The sequence below is a fragment of the Dipodomys spectabilis genome, unplaced genomic scaffold (genome assembly GCF_019054845.1).
Source record: "Dipodomys spectabilis isolate Male_0828 unplaced genomic scaffold, ASM1905484v1 ptg000038l, whole genome shotgun sequence".
Taxonomy (NCBI): Eukaryota; Metazoa; Chordata; class Mammalia; order Rodentia; family Heteromyidae; genus Dipodomys; species Dipodomys spectabilis.
This window is the reverse complement of record NW_024870715.1, coordinates 1275604-1298893: the sequence shown is the minus strand read 5'-3', so window position 1 is coordinate 1298893 and position 23290 is coordinate 1275604. Positions and strand designations below refer to the sequence as shown.

Sequence of the window (23290 nt, the reverse complement as noted above, 5' to 3'; positions counted from 1 at the left end):
GCAACGTCCTTTCTCTAATCATTCTGTACTGGCTAATAAGGGAAACAATTTTAAGCAGCTTTTAAAGTTTAAATATAAGTAATCTAAACCAAGTGGATGCTTTTAAACCAATCAATAGGATTATAATTATAGGTAAGGAATCTTATACCAAGCTTCTTTTATAGTGTATTTTCTAACTTATTACTAAAAATATCACACTGAATAAGTAGCAGGATTTCCAGGTATTTTTCTATTTATATCCTTTTTTTTTTTTGAGTCTAGTCGTGGGGCCTGAACTCTGGGCTTGGGCGCTGTCCCTCAGCTCTTCAGCTCAAGGCTAGCCCTCTACCACTTGAGCCACAGCGCCACTTTCCGGCTTTTTTCTTTTTGCTTATGTGGTGCTGAGGAATCAAACTCGGCCTCATGCATGCAAGGCAAACGCTTCCCAGCCCTATATCCTTAATTTTATATGTATATAGTTATATTGGCTTGTACTCTATAATACATCCAAGACTGAGAACATGTTAAGTCAGTAAAGCCTTTGAAAAGAGCTTTCAAGTATCAGAATTAAAGGGGAAAAAATGTAGTCTGGATATTTTTTAAAAAATTGCTAGTAACTTAATCATTCATTATTCCAAGTGGTCCTCTCTAGATATGGTAAAAATTCTACATTTACCAATTTACATGGGAAGACCAATTTGAACTGTACTTTAAAATCCTGCAATAATATCAAGTATATTTATTCTTTCATTTAGTTGTATATATGTTGGTACTAGGGTTTGAACTCCCAGCCTTGAGCCCTCTCTCAGCAGCTGGTACTCTACCACTTGAGTGATAGATTCACTTTGGGCTTTTAGCTGGTTAACTGGAGATAAGCATCTGCCCAGCTAGAATAGATAGATATAAGAGTCTGCCCAAGCTAACTTGGAACCTCAATTCTCACATTCAGCCCAAGTAGCTAGGAATATAGGTGCAAACCACCAGCTTTTCATTCAGTTATTTACTGAGTGTGACTGTTTAGCCATTATATGCAAAACATTATCAGATTAATCATTGGTATGTTTTTGAGAACTTGCTTCAATGTAAGTGATTTGTAACTAGTATTACTAGTGCTGGTGAGGTTGATGTCCAAAGAGAGTATCAGAAATCCCTTAATTTGCTTAAGGATCACCAGGGCTTCTCATCTTGCCTAACAAGTTGGCTCCACCTGTGAACCATACCTTCCCCCCTCCCTACCTTCAGGGGGGTACTGGTTCTATCTGAAGCTGTTTTGACCTGAAAGAGGTGTTCACTGGTTGGAGTAATATGTCCACTAAATCTTCAAGTCTTTACAATTGTATTGCTCACTCAAAAGGGAATAAAGGGATATACATGAGCAGAACTTGAATTACCTTCAAAATTAACAAAAATTTGGTAACATCGAGGAGACATGTCTCGTTTCCCATTTATAAAAAAGCTACGTATGACTGATTAATGCAACATGGAAAAATGTTAAACATCAAAAATGGGTTAGCCAAGAACTGGTGGCTCCCGCCACAGTGGTTTGAAGCCAGATGGTGAAGGAAAATCTGTGAGACTCATCACCAGTTTACCACCACCAAGCTAGAAGTGTGGCTTAACTGCTGAGTGCCCAGGCCCTCGTTCAAGCCCAGGACCGGAATTAAAAAAAAAAGGGGGGGGGCGGGGTGGTGGTTAGGGGGAGAGAGCTAAACTTAGCCTGATTTTTCTCCCCAGTACAGAGGACACAAATTCTCACCTAGGAATATAAGCCCTTAATAGTAAAACCCCAGCTTCTAATAATTAGCTGCTTAGTTCTATAAAGAATCAAATTTTGAGGAATCTGGGTTATCAGGGACATTCATACTCTAAGAGCAGGGTGTGTAGCTCAAGTGACAGACAGAGTGCCTGCTTACCAAGTATGAGGCCCTGAGTTCGAATGCCAATATTCTTCCCGCTATCCCCCCAAACAAGAGCAGGAATAACTTTAAGTTACTATCATTTTCTGTAAGTAAACAGGATAAAGAGTTAAACAACTAAAAGGAGACTGAGTTGCTTACTTTTTGGTGATACCAAGGATTGAACCCCTGGGCCTCATGAGAGGCAAGCACTTGTAGCACTTGATCTATATACCCAGCCCTTTTGCTTTAAGTTTGAGGTAGGGTCTCACTACCTTTTGTTCAGCCGGGCCTTAAATATACTAGGTAGTCTAGCCCAGACTGGACCTGAACTCAAGATCTTCCTGCCTCAGTGTCCCCAGTGTTTAAATCAGCATATACCACCATTCCCCACTTAAAACACAATTTTTAGAAAGATGTATTACAATTCAGTGTTTGCAAGCATGTCTAAATTTCAAATATGCTAGCTCATTTATAACTTTTAATGCATTAAACATTACTTTTCAGTGGATACTAAGAAAAAAAATCTCCAAAATGCTAGTGTGTGTATGCATTTATACACACACACACAAATAATAAACCTTCTTTATAAAGTCCTAACAATAATCTGCTGTTTTCCATGAGTCACAAATGGAAGCACACAAATAAAATGAAGACATTCATTTTACATCCCTTTAGTCTCTTCCAAATGTTTAATATAATAAAGTACAACCAAAGTAGATAATAAAAATAGACTAATTTTTATCCATCTCAATTTTTAATACATTCTAAAAGAGGTAAGTTTTTATGCATTGCAATGATAACCAAATTACAATTAAGCAGTGATGCAATGGGTTAGGATAGCTGCCAGAAACAATACTAGCTTTGGAGAACTTAAGTTATTTTTTAAAAAAGATGAAAGAGTGCCTTTTACTGTTTGATTTGTTCACTAATTGAATATTCAGTTCACAAAACAATAGAGAAATTCTGTCTTAAGTATTTCATCAGCAACAACTGAAACTGGCACTGGGAGACGTTGAAAGCACAGAAGGTGCTTTAGTTTTCGCAGAAGGCATTCAAAGGCTCTATACAAGTTCTCTGGTATCCTCTTCTAACTGCATTTACAATTCCCTTCAAAGAAAAAGAATATTACATAGCTGAAGGAAAAAGTTTCAAGATACTAATATTTAAGGTAACTTTTAAATAATAAATGCTGCAGTTTTTTTCTCTGAATATTCCCCTCCATGGAAACAGACATGGTGCTAAACAGGACACCGCCATAATTCATCATCTTAAATGAAATTCAGATTTAAGAAAATAACAGGATTTGTAAGTAAAACGGCACCTCTGTTTCTTGGGTTTTATAAACAATTTTGTTGAGTGGTACTGGGGTTTTCAACTCCAGACCGTTTGCTTGCTTGCTTGCTTGGTGTTCTACCATTTGAGCCACACTTTTTCTTGCTTTTTTCTGGTTATTTCAGAATCTGAAAAACTTTTCTGTTTAGGCTGGCTTTGAAGGAAGATCCTCCAGATCTCAGCTTCCAAAAAAGCTAGGATTACAGATGTAAGCTACCAGCACCCAATACATGTCTGAATTAAAAAAAAAAAAAAAATTCAGTGGCCAAGCAGGGAGAAATACTTTAAAGCCATACTTAACAGTAGTACTGTTATATTCTTTTCCTTTTTGTGGGCTGTGGAGCTTGAACTCAGGGGGGCTGGGCACTGTTCCAGAGCTCTTCTGCTCAAGGCTAGTCCTCTACCATTTTGAGCTATAGCTACACTTATGATTTTTTTTTTTTTTTTTTTTGGAGGAAGGAGGGTGTTTATTTGGAGGAAACAATCTCAGGAACTTTTTGCCCAGGCTGGCTTTGAACTGTGAACCTCAGATTTCAGGGGCCTGAGTAGCTAGGATTACAGGTGAGGTGTGAGCCACCAGCCGCCTGGCATGTTCTACGCTTTAGGTGAAAAGCAGTATAAAACATAAAAAGAACAGCATTCAAAATGAAAGACTCATTAAGAATCATCTCTATCTCCTATTTTAATTGTGGAGAGTATTGCACTTTATTATTCACAAAATGATGTGGCCAATGGTAACATACAGGTACACAATTTAATATTTATTATATGCATTTTATATACATTATTTTTCAACAGCTGTACGTTTGCTTTGTGGTACAATCTTAAAAATTTGCTGATTCATAGTTTGTAAAACAAAAACCTTACAAAACTCATCAAAACTTGCAAACTGATCAGAAAAGGTTTTGGAAGACTAGAAAAAATACTTTGTCTTAATCATGCATTACACAAACAAAATCTTTAGTTACACCAAAAAAATTAAGCACATCTAAAAAAAACAAAATGGGGAAAATTAGCCCAAACACAGCAAATTTCTGTATCCTGATTCAACTATTTTTGTGTTCTATTTGTAATGCAAATAAAGTTTTACTCCAAATATTTTAAACAAGATAGGCTTGGAATCATGGTAAACCAAGATACACATCTTAGGGGAAACACCTTAGTTTGCAACTTAAACTATAAAATATTCATTTTTAGTCTATTTTAGACAATTCAAAGAGTTCCAAAATAGATATACAGGTTCCTTTAGCACATTAATAAAAGGATATAAAGACCAACAAAAAGTGAAATAAATAATAGGCCATTAGCAAGATGGATAATCCTTGATAAATAAACTTGTAAATACAGTAAGATGTACAAAATATCACATAGTGATAGGATGTCAAGATTAGTTTTTAAAGAGTTCATGTGGAGTACTAAACTCCAGTTTCATTTTTATACATTTAATAGTCCTTGGTTCATGAAGTCATGTATGTGATGATGAAGATGATTTAGCATCTTTATGGAAGGACTTAGCTGAGCTGTATTAGGCAAAAGAAGGAAAGAAAGTGGTTATGGGTGGCGGGTCAGTGAGATCTCTGTGTTTTAGGGTTGTATAATGCAGAAAACTTCAATACAATCTTGAGCACTGTTGTGACAGGCTAAATATATAAAAAGACTTATAAAAACTAGAATTTTATCCAAACATTTTGTGCAACTAATGCTAAAATATTTTAAGTTAAACTTTCTTTTCTTTTCTTTTCCTTTTTTAAAGCAAAATAAGTTTAAAAGGGAATCTGTGGCATTTAACTGATAAACATAAGATCACTAGAGATGAAAAACAAAGCTACTCTTGGAGCTCACTTCTCCCACAGAGCACCACATTCCTAACCCTAAGGCAGCACACAGAGTCCAAAAAAAGTCTTTTTTTCATTTGTAAGATCAGACTCCACATTGGTTTAAAGACACCTAAAAAAAGACATATGCTCAGTTCATATCCAGTACAAGCCACAAATACTGGAGTCCTTTTTCTTTTTGTCCCACAAAATACAGTAATTACAGTTAAATTAGTGAGCCTGAAATTAGGATGTGATTTCTACCAATTTATACCTGACTCAAATAGCCTTCACCAGGCAGATCGCATTTAGTGTTATATCAATAACCTTTTTGATGGCAGTGATGCAGACCCTTTCTGTCCAAGCCAAGTTTTTCTCTTGATGTGAGTTTCTGTTGATTCACACAAATACTTTGGCAAGGGCATCAGCTCCTGCACTGGCAATGTATGCTTTTGATGGATGAAAAGCAACATCATAAATCGATTCGTCCAATTTCTTCCTATGAGCTGTTATTTCTTGCACACAGGTTTTGCTGTCTAAATTCCATAATCTAATGGAACAGTCATGGCCTGTAAATAACAAACAAAACTTATTACTAACACTTCTTTTACAAAGGCTATGGGTAATTATACAAGTTCCGACTTACTTCCAGACATCAAATAGATTCCATTAGGATCTACTGCTAGACTTGTAACAGCATCCAAGTGAGCTACCATAGAATGGATCATTTTACCTAAATAAAAAGAATATAACAGAGAAGATTAAGTTTTCAAAAGTACTGATGCTAGACACAGAAATGCTATAATACGGCATCAACATAAAATACACAAGCACTACAGCAATATTCTTTTAGTTGTGGTAAAACATACACAACACAAAACTTACCGAATGGCAAAACCATTTGAGAGCATGAAATTGCGTGGTTTTGAGTAATCACAATGCGCAGCTATCATCACTATCTAATTTGGAACATTTCATCTTTGACAAATTAAACCCTGAACTCAATTAAGCAACCACACTCCTCATTTGTCCCATTAATTTCTTTCTATATATTGGCCTATCCTGGACATTTCATATAAATGAATTCAGCAAAGCTAGGCAGTGATTCACATCTGTAATTATATCCTAACTCAGGAGGCTGAGCTTAGGAGGGTTAGAATTTAAGCCAGATCAGGCAAAAAGCCTGTAAGATGCCTTTCTCAACCAAGAACTGGGCACTCCTATCACTCCATCTATGTCAGGAAGCATCCTCAGTCTAGGTAAAACAGGAGGACCATGTAGCAGGAGCTTGCCTGGGGAAAGGGGAGATCTTATCTCAAAATAACCAGTGCAAAAAAGATCTGAAGGTAAAAGGTCTGAAGGTATGGCTCCATGGCAAAGCCTATCAAATACAAGGTCCTGAGTTCAAATCCTAGTAACACATACACACGTTTTTCTTGTGTCTGGCTTCTTTTATTATGTTTGAAAGGCACATTTGCTACAATTAATGTTTTGAAATAAACTTTCCCATATAGCCGTATTAAGACAAGGTTTTATTATGTACTCCAAGCTAACCTGGAACTTGTAATCCGTCTGCTTCATTTCCTGAGCGCAGGCATGAAAACCATGCCTGCTGCCCATATACTCTTAAAAAAAGAGGGGGAGGAAGGGAGGGGGAGAGATAAAGTTGAGACTTTATACCCCCCAAAACACAAACAGCCAGGTGCTGGTGGCTCACACCTGCAATCCTAGCTACTCAGAAGGCTGAGATCTGAAGATTGAAGTTAGAAGTCAGCCCAGGCAGAAAAGATCCCGTGGGAATCTTTTTTCTTTTTTGGGTCCGGTCATGGGGCCTGAACTCTGGGCCTGGGCGCTGTCCCTTAGCTCTTCAGCTCAAGGCTAGTGCTCTACCACTTGAGCCACAGTGCCACTTCCGGCTTTTTTCTTTTTTGCTTATGTGGTGCTGAGGAATCGAACCCAGGGCCTCAGGCATGCAAGGCAAGCGCTCTACCACTGAGCCAACTTCCCAGTCTTCCCTCCATCCCCCCCCCCCCCCATGGGAATCTTAATTCCAATAAAACCACTCAAAAATACAAAACAAAAACAACAACTACAACAACAAAAGCCAGAACTGGGGTTGTGGCTCCAATGGTAGAGTGCTAGCCTTGAGGACAAAACTCAGGGTGCTGCTGTGGGACACAGATTAAGTGGTAGAGCACTTGCCAGCATGTGTAAGACTATGGGTTCCATCTCCACACAGGAAAGGGGTTGTGGGGAGGGAAATACAATAGCTGTGTGACATAAGATATAATTTAATAAGTATCTTCACTGAAGACTTGGAAAATAAATGGAATTCAAACCATGCAGTTACTTCTGCCACTGGATCTGACCATTAGTATTGCTGGTTATAAAAGGAGAAACAGGAAGGGGCTGGTAAATTGGCTCAGTGGTAGAGTGTTTGCCTTGCATGCATGAGGCCCTGGGTTCGATTCCTCAGCACCACATAAGCAGAAAAAAGCTGGAAGTGGCACTGTGGCTCAAGTGGTAGAGCACGAGCCTTGAGCTGAAGAGCTGAGGAACAACGCCCAGGCCCAGAGTTCAGGCCCCACGACCGACCAAAAAAAAAAAAGAAAAAAGGAAAAACATTGATAACAAAGCTGGCCTCAAGATTTTGTAGTTTGGTCTGTAGCATGCAGGCTAGTATCAAACAGGATCTTTTTTTTTTTTTAAAGGTAGACTACCTGTCTAGCAAACACAAGGCCTTGAATTTCAAACCCTAACACTAATCCCTCAAAAATAAATACAAACATAAAAATTTTTAAATGGGACTTAACCTCAAGTTGGAATCAGAACTAAGTTGTCAGTATGCTGTTGTGCTGCACAAAGATATGGAGGCAAAGCCATTCTGCACTATAGTAGACATTTCTGATGGACAGATCATACAAAAAGGGAGTAACATGGCGAATACTGACACTTTAGTTTATTCCCCTTTCATTCAGCTAGAATGCTCCTAACTAAAGATGGGAGGCCTTCTGTAGAAGTCTAGCTGTGCTGGTGCTTCCTAATAACATTTTACACTGAGGCATGAAAGAGGTCTATTTTTGTTACTTGTCATGGGGCCATAAATGTTGATCTGAATATAAAACTAAACCATAATCAATGAAGCAAAAACACACTCCAAAACCTATAGTTGTATTATGTTTTATATCAAGCAATTTTCAGCTGAGGATAAAATTAGTTATTTCAAAGCATGTTTATGTTTGTCATTCACATAATTCCAACAGATTAAAAAGAAAGCCTTAAAATATCCATATATAAGCCAGGTACTGGTAGCTCATGCTAGCTACTCAGAAGGCTGAGATCTAAGGATCATGGTTCAAAAAGCCAGCCCAGGCAAGAAAGTCTGTGAGACTGTTATCTCCAATAAACCAACAGAAAACTGGACATGGTGCTGTGGTTCAAGTGGTAGAACATTAGCCTTGAGCTGAAGAGCTTAGGGACAGGGCCCAGAGTTAAAGCCCCACAACCAACAAAAACAAAACAAAAACCCCAAACACCACACCCACACATCAACCTCCTCCATACTAGAGCAAATCTAAAACTAGATTTAACAACAACACAATTTTGTAAGTTTCTTATAAAAGATATACTGTGAAGATGACAACAGTATGTCCATCATACCATGGGCTTAAACTCAGGGCATGGATGCTATCTCTGAAGTTTTGGAGGTTCCCCCCAGGTCTATCACTCTACCACTTGAGCCACAGCTACATTTCTGACTTTTTGATGGTTAACTGGAGATAAGTCTCAGTAACTTTCCTGCCCTGGCTGACTTTGAACTATGATACTCAAATCTCAGCCTTTATAGTAGGTAGAATCACAGGCAGCAGATTACCACTCTGTGTTGTTTTGTTTTTGCCATCCTGTGAGTTGAACTCAGGGCCTGGGTACAGTCCCTAAGCTTTTGTGCTCAAGGCTAGCACTTTACCACTTGAGCTACAATTCTACTTTCAACTTTTTACTGATTTAACTGGAGATTAAATAGAAATCTCACGAACTGTCCTGCCTAGGCTGACTTTAAACCACAATCCTAAAATTTCAGCCTGAGTAATTAGGATCAGCAATTAGTAAGCCATGAGCACCCAGCCTACCAAACTGTTTTAAGAACATGTTTTAAGAATATATTTGAGGGCTGGGAAGGTGGCTCAGTGATAGAGCACTTGCCTTGCATGCCTGAGGCCCTAGGTTCGATTCCTAAGCACCACATAAGCAAAAAGAAAAAAAAAAACCCGGAAGAGGCACTGTGGCTCAAGTGGTAGAGTGCTAGCCTTGAGCTGAAGAGCTGAGGGACAGTGCCCAGGCCTAGAGTTCAGGCCCCACGACCGGACCCAAAAAAAAGGAATATATTTGATTGGTGCTGGGAAGGTGGCTCAGTGGTAAGAGTGCTTGCCTTGAATGCATGAGGCCCTTGGTTTGATTCCTCAGCACCACATAAGCAGAAAAAGCTGCAAGTGGGGCTGAGGCTCAAGTGGTAGAACGCTAGTCTACAGTTGAAGAGCTGAGGAACAGCACCCAGGCCCAGAGTTCAGGCCCCAGGACTGACCAAAAAAAAAAAGAATATATTTAAAGATAGCAAGGGAGGGAGTGATATTGTCCAAAAAGAAATGTACGTTCTACCTGACTTATGTAACTGTAACCTGTTTGTATATCACACCTGTATAATTAAAAAAAAATTAAAGGAATATATTCGAAATGCCAAAAGAACTCTCCTGTAATATGTATTAAGACAGATTAGGAAGAAAAAAATTCAAATGACATGAAGAAATCATTATAGGTAGACAAGGTATTACGTACAAATGTAAAACCTACACATTGCAAATGTGCTATACTACATAAAAGCAAAAAACCGAGTTGCTGAATAAAAAGTAAGACTCCACCTCAAACAAGCCGGGCATTGTGGTGCACACATAACCCCAGCTATACAGAAGGCATGGGTAGGAGGACTGAATTCTGAGGCCAGTCCTGGGCAAAAATCTAAGACCCAATCTGAAAACATAAAGCACAAAGAACATAGTGGGATGAGGAGTGGGGAGAAGAGCATAGGTCAATTTTTAGTGTCTGCCTATCAAAAACAAAATTCTGAGTTCAAATCTCAGTTTAGGAGGGGGAAAAAAAAGGAGGAAAAAAGAAAAATATACAAAAACAAAGCAAAACAAACAAAAAAAACCTTAGGCAATCCTGATGCCGGTTTAGCACCTGTTAATAAGGCCCAGGAATATAGCTCAGTGACAAGAACACTTGTCCAGCAAGATACCCAGCTTCTCAATAATAATAAAAAATAATTTGAAAAAGTTTTTAGTTTTCCCCAAAATTTCAGAGCCTCAAATTCAACATACATTATACAAAAGAACAGTGTTTTGGCCAGGTGCCAGTGCTCACACCTGTAATCCTGGCTACTCAAGAGGCTGAGATCTGAGGATTGTGGTTCAAAACCAGCCTGGGCAGAAAAGTCCCTGTGAGACTTTCATCTCCAATTAACCACTCAGAAACTGGTAGTGGAGCTCAAAGTTATACAGAGCATAAAGAGCTCAGGGATAGCTCCCAGACCCCGAGGTCAGGCCCCTTGACCAAAATAAACAACAAAAAAAAAAATCCCACAGGATTTTTAAATCACAAATTTACACTATTAATATGAAAAGACAACATACTTACCCGTTTTATTGTCAAAAAATTTGATATGTCTATCTTCGTGAGCAGTTATTGTAACAGGTAGTGTAGGATGACTTACTACTCTGTTAATATGATTATTGGATTGTAAACCTGAAATATGAAGGAAGACAATTCTTTGAATTCAAATTATTTGGTTTGAGGATGTAACTCAAGGGAAAAATATTTGCTTAGCATACAATGAGGCCTGACTTGACTTCCAGCATTGTAAAAACTTGAAAGATAAAATCCAAACCTTAAACTAGAAGTTAGATGATAAGTCTTTTTAGTCTTACCAAAATGAATGCTAATACACTTTAAAAAATTGACCGTTCTGCTTGTATATAAGAACTCTTCGGTGGGCCGAGTGGTTTCACTAGACTCACTAACCTCAGCTACTTACAAAGCATAAATCAGGAGAACAGTGGGTCAAATTAGCTTGGGCAAAAAGTCAGTTGAGACCATCTTTTTAAAAAAATATATTTTATTGTAAAGATACTGTACAGAGGGGTTATAGTTACATGAGAAAGGTAATGAGTATATTTCCTATTGAGCGTTGTTACCCCCTCCTTTGCTTTTCCCCTACCATCTCAAATGAGCTAGGCCTAAACCACAAGTGGCTTATTGGCAGATACCTTTAGAGAAAACCTTCCAGACAATTGGAAAATAACCCAGAAAAGAGAAAAAGTTGACAAAATTCAAATGGATTCATTTCTATCAGCCTTTCCAAAATTAAAGCTCGAGGTTGTGAAGAACTGGTTCTACCTAATGCAAACTAAAGCCCATGTCTAACTTTCAACTGTTACCACTGCCTTTCTGTCATTTACTAGTTCTACAGCTTCAACAGAAACTCACCTCCTAAAAACAGGAGGGCCTCCCATGCTAAATGACAGGCATTGGAACAAGAAAGAGACGAATTATTTCTTATTTCCTGATCTACAAAAACTTGTCACTAGAAGTAGCCAATACTCTAGGAAATATAGACAAAACTTTAGGGACTTACAAAGACAAACGGATTTCCCAGCAACCATGGCTACAGAACAGAAGAACCTTAGATAAGACAACCAAGGGGAACCTGTGTTATACATGCCAAAGAATCCTGCTTTAGGGTTAATAAATCAGGACAATTATAGACTAACATTCATAACTAGTCAACCTGGTCTATCAAAATTTAGATGGCTCTTCTCATGGGAAGATTTCTGATCATGGCTTTCCTGGCTCCTCTACTTCTGGGAACCTCTAGTTTCCCTATTACTTCTCTTCCTTATTATACCTTGCATAATTAACATTCTCAACAAGATGTTACAATATAGTCTGTCTGGTGGCCAGGTGCCAGGAGTCACCGCACCAGGCTTCCAATACTTTTAGAAGCTGTAAGCATCTTCCAGCACAAATAAACACAGGGATACCTCTAAGCATCTTCCAGAACAAATAAACACAGGGATACCTCTAATACTCAAAATCAATTCCAAGAAGATAGGACTCCATGGTTCTATCAGAAGAGGAATGTGAAGGCCAAGTCCCTCTCTTAAGGATTCAAGGTAGGAACAAAATACCAAGAGCCAGGTAGAATGAGAAAATAAGGGCTTAGTGTATGAAATTCAAATCATATTCTGAGGAGTAACAACAAATCAAGCAAGGCCCAGGAAAAGAAACAATGAAATCCCAAGTGCCTCCATAAAAGCTTGCTCCCAATTTTGTCTCAGTGTAGCAGCAGTATTTCTCTTGTTGTTAGGCTATCACTGCTTCTCTTCCCAATATACTAAACCTTTGTGTCCCTAAAAAAATAAAATAAAAATAAAAAATAACATAAAAATAAAAAATAAAAAAAAATAAAAATGATGTGGGTTGCTTGCCAGGTGCTATATGAAAGGCCTTACTTAAATGGGATTTCCTGAGGCCAGATGGGCAAAACTCATGAGACCTTTCCTGAGAAACAAGGGCTATTGAATGTGGCTCAAGTGGTAGAGGGCCTGCCTAGCAAGCCAAGATGAGCCCAGAATGTTTTGTCATACCAGAAACTAAAACAATAATGGTACCAGTAATTCAGCCTGTAATCCTAGCTACTTGGGAGACTAGGATCAAGAGGATTTCAGCTCAAGGCCAGACTGGGCAAAAAGTCCATGAGACCCCTTTCTTAACTAGTAACTGGACACAGTAGAATGCTCCTGCCTTCTAAACTATGTAAGAAGCTGAGGGAAACAAAGAAAAGATCAAGATCTAGAGGAAATGTATAGGTTAAGAGAGACCTGAGACCTTATCTATCAACCAATCACAATCACAATGCACCCATCTTCTTTAGGTACCTATTTAAAGAAACTGTGTAAAAATATTCTATAATACTGACATAATCCTAAATATAATACTGGTGAGTATACCAGATTCCTTATGTTTTTGTCTTTACTTTCACATATATTTCAAAATAAGTTCAAAATTATTTACTTTGCTTTTACCTTTATATTACTCCATTCAGTCCTCTATCTCCATTAACCCACTAAATATTTAAGTCTAAATAGCAGACGTAATGTAAATAATTATAACACAATAAATCTATTTTTCCATCTTAAATTCAGTCAATAGGAAAATAACTGAAGTATAATCCCTTTTTCTATCACAGTCCTTTTTAAGGACTTTCAGAGAAAATAGTGACAACTTACCAGCTTCTACCTGTGATGAAAGCATCACCAATGACTGTGATGTTTCTAAATCATAAATTACTGCACTGCCAGTGTTGAAAGAGGTCACCATATGAGCTGGATCACAGCCTATGAAGTCAACTGATGTAGGTACTCCATGTTCTGAAAGAAGCCCAAAGATACACTATAAACACAATAATTTTGAAATTTCTACTTTTTAGATTAGAAAAATTCAAATAATCTTGAGCTAGAATAAAGAGAGAGAGGGAGAAAGGGACAAATTGTGTTAGGAAGCAGAAACAGGTATCATTCATGTCTTTATCTCCAGCTACTTGGAAACTGGAGACTCAACAAGACCTCATAGCAAAAAAGCTGAGTACAGTGGGTTACACATGGCAATCCCAATTACACGTAAGCCTTAATTTTAAGTAGGAGGATCATGGTTCAGAATACCATAGCCATAAAATGGAAGACTAACTGAAAGGAAACTAAAGCAAAAAGGGACAGGGGCATGGCTCTAATGGCAGAGCTCCTGCTAATTAGCACGTTTAAGATTTGGAGTTCAAACCCCAATATTGAAACCTGTCCCCCCCCTAAAAGACAGCAACTTTTGTTCAATTTTTATTGGTAACATTCTTTTTAACATTACAGGAAAACTACAAATGAAGAGTAGATTTATACATAAATTACTTGTCAGGTATGGTGGCATATACCTGTAATACCAGAATTTGGGATACCAGTCTTCCAATTAATTGATTTGTTAATTATTGTATGCATTTTCTTCAAAAGTAAAATAAAATCTTGTCAATTTTTTTTTTTTTTTTTTTGGTCCGTCATGGGGCTTGAACTCTTGAGCCTGGGCGCTGTCCCTCAGCTCTTACAGCTCAAGCTAAGCATTCTACTGCTTGAGCCACAGCACCACTTCCAGTTTTCTAGTGGTTTATGGGAGATAAGAGTCTCACAGACTTTCCTGCCCGGGCTGGCTTTGAACCGTGATGCTCAGATCTCAGTCTCCTGAGTAGCTAGGATTACAGGCATGAGCCACCGGCGCCCAGACTTGTCAATTTTTTAAGAGTAAATGAAAATATGGTATTTTCAAATCTGCATCTTGGGAGATACCTTTCCATGTCAAATATATAAGTCTTATCAAGTAGTTAATATAAGTTAAAAAAAATTTTTTTTTGTTGCTGTTACTGAGGCTTGAATTCAAGTAATGTGGCTCTTGCTTAGGATTTTGCTCAAACTTTTTTTTTTTTTGTCGTTGTAGGGCTTGAGCTCTTCTGGGTCTGGGCACTGTCCCTCAGCTCTTCAGCTCAAGGCTAGTGCTCTACCACTTGAGCCACAGGGCCACTTCTGGTTTTCTAGTGGTTTATTGGAGATAAGAGTCTCACGGACTTTCCTGCTCGGGCTGGGCTGGCTTTGAACTGGCTTTGAACGGTGATCCTCAGATCTCAGCCTCCCGAGTAGCTAGGATTACAAGCGTGAGCCACCAGTGCCTGGCAGCAACTTCTTTAACATACTAAGTTAATTATCTGAATAAAGCAAGAAACATGTTTAAATACTAACATATACAAGTATATATTATATTTTTATAAAGCCTAGATTAACTGAAATATTAATAAAATGAGTGTATCAAAAAGATACACAGAAGTGAGCACATTATTACTCACCTAGATGGTTTTAAAATAATATATTGAAATAAAAACAAAAGGACTGATTAAAAATTTAAAGACTAGTCAAAAAAAAAAAAAATATATATATGCATTCAGAAGATAAATTGGAGCTAAGCACCAGTGCCTGTAATCCTAGCTACTAAGGAGGCTGAGATCTGAGGCTCTTATCTCCAATAAACCACTAGAAAACCGGAAGTGGCGCTGTGGCTCAAGTGGTAGAGTACAGACCCAGAGTTCGAGCTTCTTGACCAACCAACCAACAAAAAACCAAACTGGCTAAAAGCCTTTTTTTACTAGGAAAAAGATCTGAAAGCATGAAAGCAATCCAACTGGTGCTTATGGCAAGGGTGCTATTTTACTGATTATGTCTGGATTTCCCAAAGTGTGCTAAGCATCATGGCAGGCATAGTGTCTAGACTGTTTGAGACTACTACACCTTCAGTTTTGTGGGTAATTACACCCACAAAACTGGGTTGCCTTCCTGTTGTCCCTATGAGTAACATTTGTCGACCCCAGTATTCTTTATAAATACTTTAATTTTTAAAATGGAACATGATCTTTAAAAGGTTAGAAAGCCTTGAGCTATAAATTTGGAAGGTACTTCAAGTAAAAAAACTACCAAACAAAATATTACTATAAATTCTTACAAAATTTTTCCAATATATCCCTTTGGAGTAGAGAAGAAATTACAAATCGGCTGGGTTTTTTTTGGTCAGTTGTGGGGCCTGAACTCTGGGCCTGGGCGCTGTCACTCAGCTCTTCAGCTCAAGGCTAGTGCTCTACCACTTGAGCTACAGCGCCACTTCCTTTTTTTTTTTTAACTCCCAATTTCTATTTTTAAATTAACTTACCCTTGTCTCCATTGTAAGTGCAAATACATGGCAATTTTTCTTGTGGATTCCATAACCTAATAGTGCCATCTGCTGAACAAGATAGTAACTGATTTTTTATGCCACTGTAGGCAAGACCCCAGACTGCATTTGTATGAGCAACTAAAGTGCCAGCTAGAATATTTGATTCTAGGAAGAAAGAAGAAAACAAAGATAAGCTGAAAGAAGCCTGGTAAAGAAATTTTTCCATATAATTAAATTTGTGATGGTACACATCTGTAATTCCAACACTCAGAATGCAGAGGCCAGTTCAAGGCCAACTTGAACTACCTTGTGAGTCATAGGCCTGCCTGAGCTACATCAAGGATGATCTCTTATCTCCTCTCCCTCACACATAGTAAAAGATATGATATACTTTAAAATCCAATCTCAAATGTACAATTTCATTCAACATGATTTATCAACAAATTGTTCTACTCTACCTTCCCAAGAGTCTAGTGACACCTACTTCCTTATTTTAACGGCTCTAACACCACCCTAATCTTGGCAACTTTATCTCTCACCTAGTCTACTTACTAGACCACTATATTAGAGCAGCCTTTACAAGATTCACAGTCACCTGTTTATTTAAAAAACTGGGGGAAGGGAGAATAGATCTAGGGTTTGAACTCAGAGCCTCAAACTTGAAATATTTCCCCTGTAGCTGGGATTACAAGGATGAGCCATGGCATCTAGTAGTAATAGCCACCTTTTTTTTCTTTCCTTTTTTGTCAGTACTAGGGCTTGAATTCAAGTTCTCAAGCTTTCATTCAGTTTACTTGCTCTTGGCTGATGCTATCACTTAAGACTTCAGCCTTTTATTTCCTTGGTTAAGTGAAGATGAAGTCTCAATACTACAAGATGAAGGTGTGATTCAAGTAGAGTATACTGTAAGCAAGTACTCTAATCAAGTGCAAAAGCCCTGAGTTCATATCCCCACCAAAAACTACATGCAATATCTTGAGTTTAAACATTTAAGATATTTTGTTTTTCCCTCCTTGTTGTTAATAATCACCGAGTTTAACATTCTAATTAATAGAGTTTTAGGCAATATAAGGCACTATTCTTCACAGGCTTAAATATTCCTGGTAGGAAATTTAATTTTTCTCTTTGATAAAGCAATCTACTAGCAAATGGAAGAACTGAATAGAGACTAAAATATGTTAATAAACAACTCTGTAGTAACATTTTAAATATTTACTTCTTGATAGCTACATTTACTTAAAAAATATGCTCTGACAGTTTTACTTACCATATGTATCATAGGGATCCACATTAGGACTAGGCATATTCCACCACTGAATGGTTGCATCAACACCACCACTAAAACACTGTTCTCCATTAGAACTAATAGCTAATGACAAAACAGGCCCACTGTAAGAAAGAGAGGGAGAAAGTTACTTATAAATCTAAGAATTCAAATCTCTATTCCCTCTACTCTGTGAATTTTTGTTATTAAAAAACTTCTAGGTAAATATATACATTTAAATAGTATTAACATTAATAATTATTAATAACTACAATTACTATTAATTCAACAGAACTTACATGTGGGCCCTAAATGTGTAGATAGGCTCCACATCTAAAGAGGCACTCCTAAAGGAGGGAGAAAAAAAGATGGAGAAAGCAATTAATTAATTGAGGCTATAGGTAGATCAAATATGCATATAAAAGATACAGGATGGGGCTGGGAAGGTGGCTCAGCGGTAGAGCGCTTGCCTTGTATGCATGAGGCCCTCGGTTCAATTCCTCAGCACTACATAAGCAAAAAGAAAAAAGCCGGAAGTGGCGCTGTGGCTCAAGTGTAGAGTGCTAGCCTTGAGCTGAAGAACTGAGGGAAAGCGCCCATGCCGAGTTCAGGCCCCACGACCGGACCCAAAAAAAAAAAAAAAAAAAAAAGATACAGGATGGTAAAAAGGAACAACGACTCATATCAGCAAAATCAGAGGAAAATACAGCTAACAATAAAATACTTACTTTTTGGCTGGAACTGTTTTTTGCAAGTTCCATAGTTTCAAGGTATGGTCCTCAGAGGCAGTAACCAGCACAGGTTCTATAGGATGAAAAGCTAATGCCCGTACTCCATCAAAATGGCTACGTAGTGTATACTTGGGATTCCATGTCTTTCGAAAAGCATCTTTATTGGCAGGCAGCTAGAAAGAAAACATGCACTATTTATTGGTAAAATCAATAAATTCATAGGTATATGGAGTTTTTGTTTGTTTCTTTTTGCTGTGTTTAAAACATGTTATTTAAAACTTACTAAAATGTCCGACAGAAATTTAAAATACCTTAAAATAATTATAAGCCTTTATATCATTTAATAAGCATTCAGAAGAATAATTTCAGAAGCTTTTCAAATACCCAGGTTAAATGAAGAATTCCTTAATCTGCCTTTACCTAATCATCATGCTAAACTCAAAAGTTCCTATTATATTTCAGATGAAAACCAAGTCACTACTATTGCTGCAATACTTTACATCAAAATGAAATACATATATAACCAAATAGACATATACATGTGAAGTTTCCAAGGCAGCAAGTTAAGGTACTATCTAAAAGTCTAAAATAGAAACCCTTTAATAATATTTTCATATTTTTTTCTAATTCTTAGACTTGATAGATTTAGTCTTTTTACCCTTATTTCTCCATCTGTAAAAATAAGCTATTAAGTCACTTCTAAAGCAGTCAAGTTTACTTGTACTTAGTTGCACATAAAACTTAAAAAGTTTAGAATATTTAATATTTCAATATTTATTAGATCCAGTCCATCAAGGCTGTTATCTAAAAAAAAAAACATGCTAACATTAAGTATAAAATATAGGGGGGTGGGGCTGGGAAGGTGGCTCAGTGGTAGAGCGCTTGCCTTGCATGCATAAGGCCTTGGGTTCGATTCCTCAGCATCACATAAGCAAAATGAAAAAAGCTGGAAGTGGCACTGTGGCTCAAGTGGTAGAGTGCTAGCCTTGAGCTGAATAGCTGAAGGACAGCACCCAGGCGGAGAGTTCACGCTCCATGACTGACAAAAAAAACCAAACCAAAACAAAACAAAATATATTATATATATGGGGAAAAGTTATAAAGAAAAAAATTAACTTGCTGAAAAACTGCAATTCACTAACATCAAAGTCTAAACTAGTACAGTTCACTCTCAATTGCATGTCAAATGTGTATAAATCATTGATTCAAGAGTAATTTCAAGCTGGGCGTCAGTGGCTCATGCTTGTAATCCTAGCTACTCAGGAGGCTGAGATCTTAGGATCACGGTTCAAAGCCAGCCCAGGCAGTAAAGTCTGTGAGACTTTTATCTCCAATAAACCAGCAGAAAATCAGAAGTGGCACTGTGGCTCAAGGGGTAGAGCCCGAGGGACAGTACCCAGGCCAAGTTCAAGCCCCATGGCCGACAAAAAAAAAAAAAAAAAAAAGAGTAGTTTTAGCTGTTAGCACTTTTTCCTACCAACCCTATTTGGCTCTCTTGCCTCCAGATGGAGTTATTTAGGAAATGATGCAAGCTAACTTTAACATTATTCCTTAGGAAAAAAAAAAACCAAGAGTATGCTTCTTATCAATATACATAAAAATTGGTTCAGATTATCTACTTATTTCTCGTTAGTGCCCACATATGGTTGAATTTGAGTATATAACCAAGAGCTAACTATTCAAGATGTAATATGCTGACCAACTGTTTTAAGGTAATCACCCCAAACTCCTAACCCACCAAAATACCTAAGAAAAATGTAAGCACCAAAGTTATAAAAGAAAAACTTCATGTTATTTCAAATTAATACATTGACACACTTAAATATCTTTTCCATGCACCTTGACATAAATTGTTTTACTGATTCCAAAAAATAAGGAGCCTTCTATTAAATAATTACAAAATTAAAAATAAAACTGCACTTACATCATAACTATAGTCTGCATCATTTGTTACCGTCAAGTCTGCAAGGTCTCCAAGGCCCAGTACACTTAACAAAACATCATCAGAACCCATAATAAATGACTTGCCTCCTCCAGATGGAAACGTTATTGGTTCAGCTATAAAGAACAAAACCGCTTCTTAAATGCTGAAAAATCATACAGTACAAGACAATATTGTAGGGGAAATTTAAGCACTTAACAGTTACATAATTTCATAGTATAATGAATTTCTACCTTCCTTCTTCCACCAAAAAAAAAAAAAATCACTAAGAAGTAATAAACAAGTATGGTGAAAATGTAATGTACCTATCTTCCACAAATCAAATATGCACTCACTACACGTTTATAATCAAGGATGGGAGGAAGGGCATAAAAATTTTATTTAAATCTTTACCAATTCAGTAAACTTAACTATGGCTTACTTGTTAAATAAGAAATAGAATAAATTTTGTTTAATTAATGGAATCAAATATCAGATTTCAACTATTTATGGGAAACAAATCTCAACTAATTAACCTTTTAGTAGCTCATACAATATTTTTTAGAAAGCTAATAAGGCTAACTTCTTTTGCTTTCTAAAGAATTACTAGGTATTCTAGTCTTGATAAAAATATAAGCATTCAATGTTAATGACTTCCAAACTGTCTGCCATATCAGCCAGTAATAACAATGGTCTAGGACAAGGCAGTTCTACCATTAATAACATTATTCTTCTATATGGTTAATTCATGAGATCTTCAAATGCCTTTCAGCTTTAAAGATTTGACTATGATTTTCATTTTAATGACCTCTTCTATTGATATTGTATCAATTAACTTATGTTAGCTATTACTATTCAACTATACTATTCACTATATAACTTTAAAATATATTTCTGCTTAGAAATACATTTTCGTTCAGAACAGCTATTTTAATTTCAAACAAAATTCACAGAAAACCTTCTTTTAACTTAAATTTGTATCATATGCATTATTATAATTTTGCATGTTGATATTAACAGTTCCAATTATACTTTTCTCTATATAGTGACCAATTAAACTCTGTCATAGTTTGAATGACTCTATACCAGCATCTAAATTTACTCTAACACTTATAGTGTAAGCAATAATTTTCAGTGTCATTTCAAACATGTTTTGAGAGCTAAATGTTAATGTTAAAGATGTCCAGATGAATATTCTACTCATAATAAAATATCTCAAAACACATTTAAAATTCATAAAACTTAAAGGAAACACTAAAAAAGTAGATTTTTTTAATTGCTATGAAAATTACATAAATTTATTACACTTCAGAAAACAAGGATAATAAAATTTAGACATCACAAAAACTATCAAAATATTTCTGGGAAGATACAATGCATATTACTATGGTAAAAGTAAAGATCACCTTTATTAGAGTATTTGTTATTTTATCCCATCAAAGTTGTAGAATTAGACTCAAAGTCACCTTTAGGATTTATCAGAAAGTAAAATTGATAACATAAGAGAAAAAATAGAAATGCTAAGGATTTACTTTTTCAATTATTATACTTACTGAATATGAACAATATGTAGCACTGATCTTTCCTATCAATACCAAGGTGTACAGTTACTAGTAATACCAAAAATAGTCAAGAACTATCAAATCAACAGCTTAAAATTATGTTTAAGAACAAAAATACATGAAGGTTATCAAGTAAAATTTACTATTTGTTGCTACTACAAAGAATATTTTTAAACTCAAAATTTGATCCTAAGACAAATTAAAACAAGATGCCAAAATTATTCCCAATCACAACTGCACAAATAATCACTAAAAAAACTGTAAAAGCTCAATGGAATAACTTTTACTGTAACGTATTAAAATGTTATGTTGTAAATTATTTTTCCAGGACTATTTCTGATCAGCCACTGAACAATTTAGGGATATGCTAAAAAAAAAAATGGCTTGGCAATACTAGCTAGTTTTCCTGGAGTTTTAGATTAATTTGCAAACAACAACAAAACCCTAGCATTTTATGCTATATTTTTATTCTTTTCTCAAAAGATATCTTTTATTATATAGCAACTATTCTGCATACTTGGTTTTTATTTACATATATAAATACAAACATGCAAATACCTCTTAAGGTGTTATTTTTCCTTTCCACATCAACCATCATTGTGGCATATGGCAATGATAGTAAACATGCAATTTGTTTTCCCTCATTTCCCTGCCAAGTAAACTAATTGTGTATTCTACAAATTCATATTAATACTGATAGAATTAACAATTCAAGACAAAGTAATAATTGTTTTTAATGATACCAACTATAGATAGCACTTTTACTAAGTACTTACTAAGATAGCATCAAATAATTTAAAATACTATTATTGTTAGCATTTTCTTTCTTCTTTCCCTCCCTCATCTCTCTCTCTCTCTCTCTTTTTTAGCCAGTCCCAGGCCTGGCTCCTTTTCCTCAAGGCCTTATCACTTGAGCTACAGCATCACTTCCTACTTTTTCTGTGATTAATGGGAGATAAGAGTTTCATGGACCTTCCTGACCAGGCTGGCTGTGAAGAGCCATCCTCAGATCTCAGCCTCCTGAGTAGCTAGGATTACAGGCATGAGCCACAGAAACCAGGCTAGTATTTTCTTTTATATAAAAATATTACAGTCTACTAGATCTTAAATAAAGTATTTGTCATAACCCTGTAATTTTCCTTTTTCATGAACACTATGACTAAGAAAGTCTGTAAGTGACACATCAAACTCCTTTATCTTCATTTTAGGCGAGGTAAGGGGATAAAGAGTATAGATACTGGGGATCAAGCCTAGGGCATTACATATACTAGACAGGCAGACAAGAACTCTATCATATTCAGGTATATCCCCAACCCTCCCCCAATTTTATCAAACCTGATAAACACAATAATAAGCTGGTTCCATTTATGCAAATGCAAATATGATAGATCTTAAGTTTTTAGTAACAATAGTTTGAAGGTTTGTGATATACAAGTACTTCTCCTAAAAATTAGACCTTCATTCTTTTTTCTTTGTGCCTGGGGCTTAAACTCAGGGCACTGGGGCTGGGAAGGTGGCTCAGTGGTAGAGCACTTGCCTTGCATGCCTGAGGCCCTGGGTTCGATTCCTCAGTACCACATAAGCAAAAAGAAACAAGCCAGAAGTGGCGCTGTGGCTCAAGTGGTAGAGCGCTAGCCTTGAGCATAAGAGCTGAGGGATAGCACCCAGGCCCAGCCCAGAGTTCAGGCCCCAATACCAGACCCAAAATAAATAAATAAATAAAATAAAATAAACTCAGGGCATTGTCTAAGCAATATGCTCAAAGTTAGTACCACTTGAGCCACTTCTCCACTTTCAGCTTTTTTGAGGATTATTTGGAGCAGAGTCTAAAGAATTCCTGCCTGGGATGGCTTCAAACCATGACTCTGAAATCTCAGCCTCCTGAGAAGCTAAGATTTCAGGTGTGTACCATCAGAGCCCAGTAGATACTCAATTTTTATA

General features: G+C 36.7%; 1 protein-coding gene across 6 annotated transcripts in view; it reads right to left on the bottom strand.

Annotated features, from left to right (window-relative positions):
* Positions 1 to 2549: 2549 nt before the first annotated feature.
* The window catches only part of Strn3 (striatin 3), a 99588-nt gene continuing 78847 nt past the window's right edge, over positions 2550 to 23290 (bottom strand). For 4 of the 6 annotated variants that reach the window (XM_042677384.1, XM_042677386.1, XM_042677385.1 and 1 more), the window contains 9 exons: positions 19791 to 19924; positions 17864 to 18039; positions 17435 to 17482; positions 17139 to 17260; positions 15869 to 16036; positions 13366 to 13506; positions 10715 to 10822; positions 5670 to 5756; positions 3879 to 5592 (listed from right to left, as the gene is read on the bottom strand). In XM_042677384.1, coding sequence (XP_042533318.1) covers positions 5423 to 5592; positions 5670 to 5756; positions 10715 to 10822; positions 13366 to 13506; positions 15869 to 16036; positions 17139 to 17260; positions 17435 to 17482; positions 17864 to 18039; positions 19791 to 19924 — 1154 coding nt within the window. In that variant the 3' untranslated portion in view covers positions 3879 to 5422. Of the gene's footprint in view, positions 2985 to 3878; positions 5593 to 5669; positions 5757 to 10714; positions 10823 to 13365; positions 13507 to 15868; positions 16037 to 17138; positions 17261 to 17434; positions 17483 to 17863; positions 18040 to 19790; positions 19925 to 23290 lie in introns of those variants that run through there. The other 2 variants (XR_006147121.1, XR_006147120.1) reach the window with 2 other exon arrangements.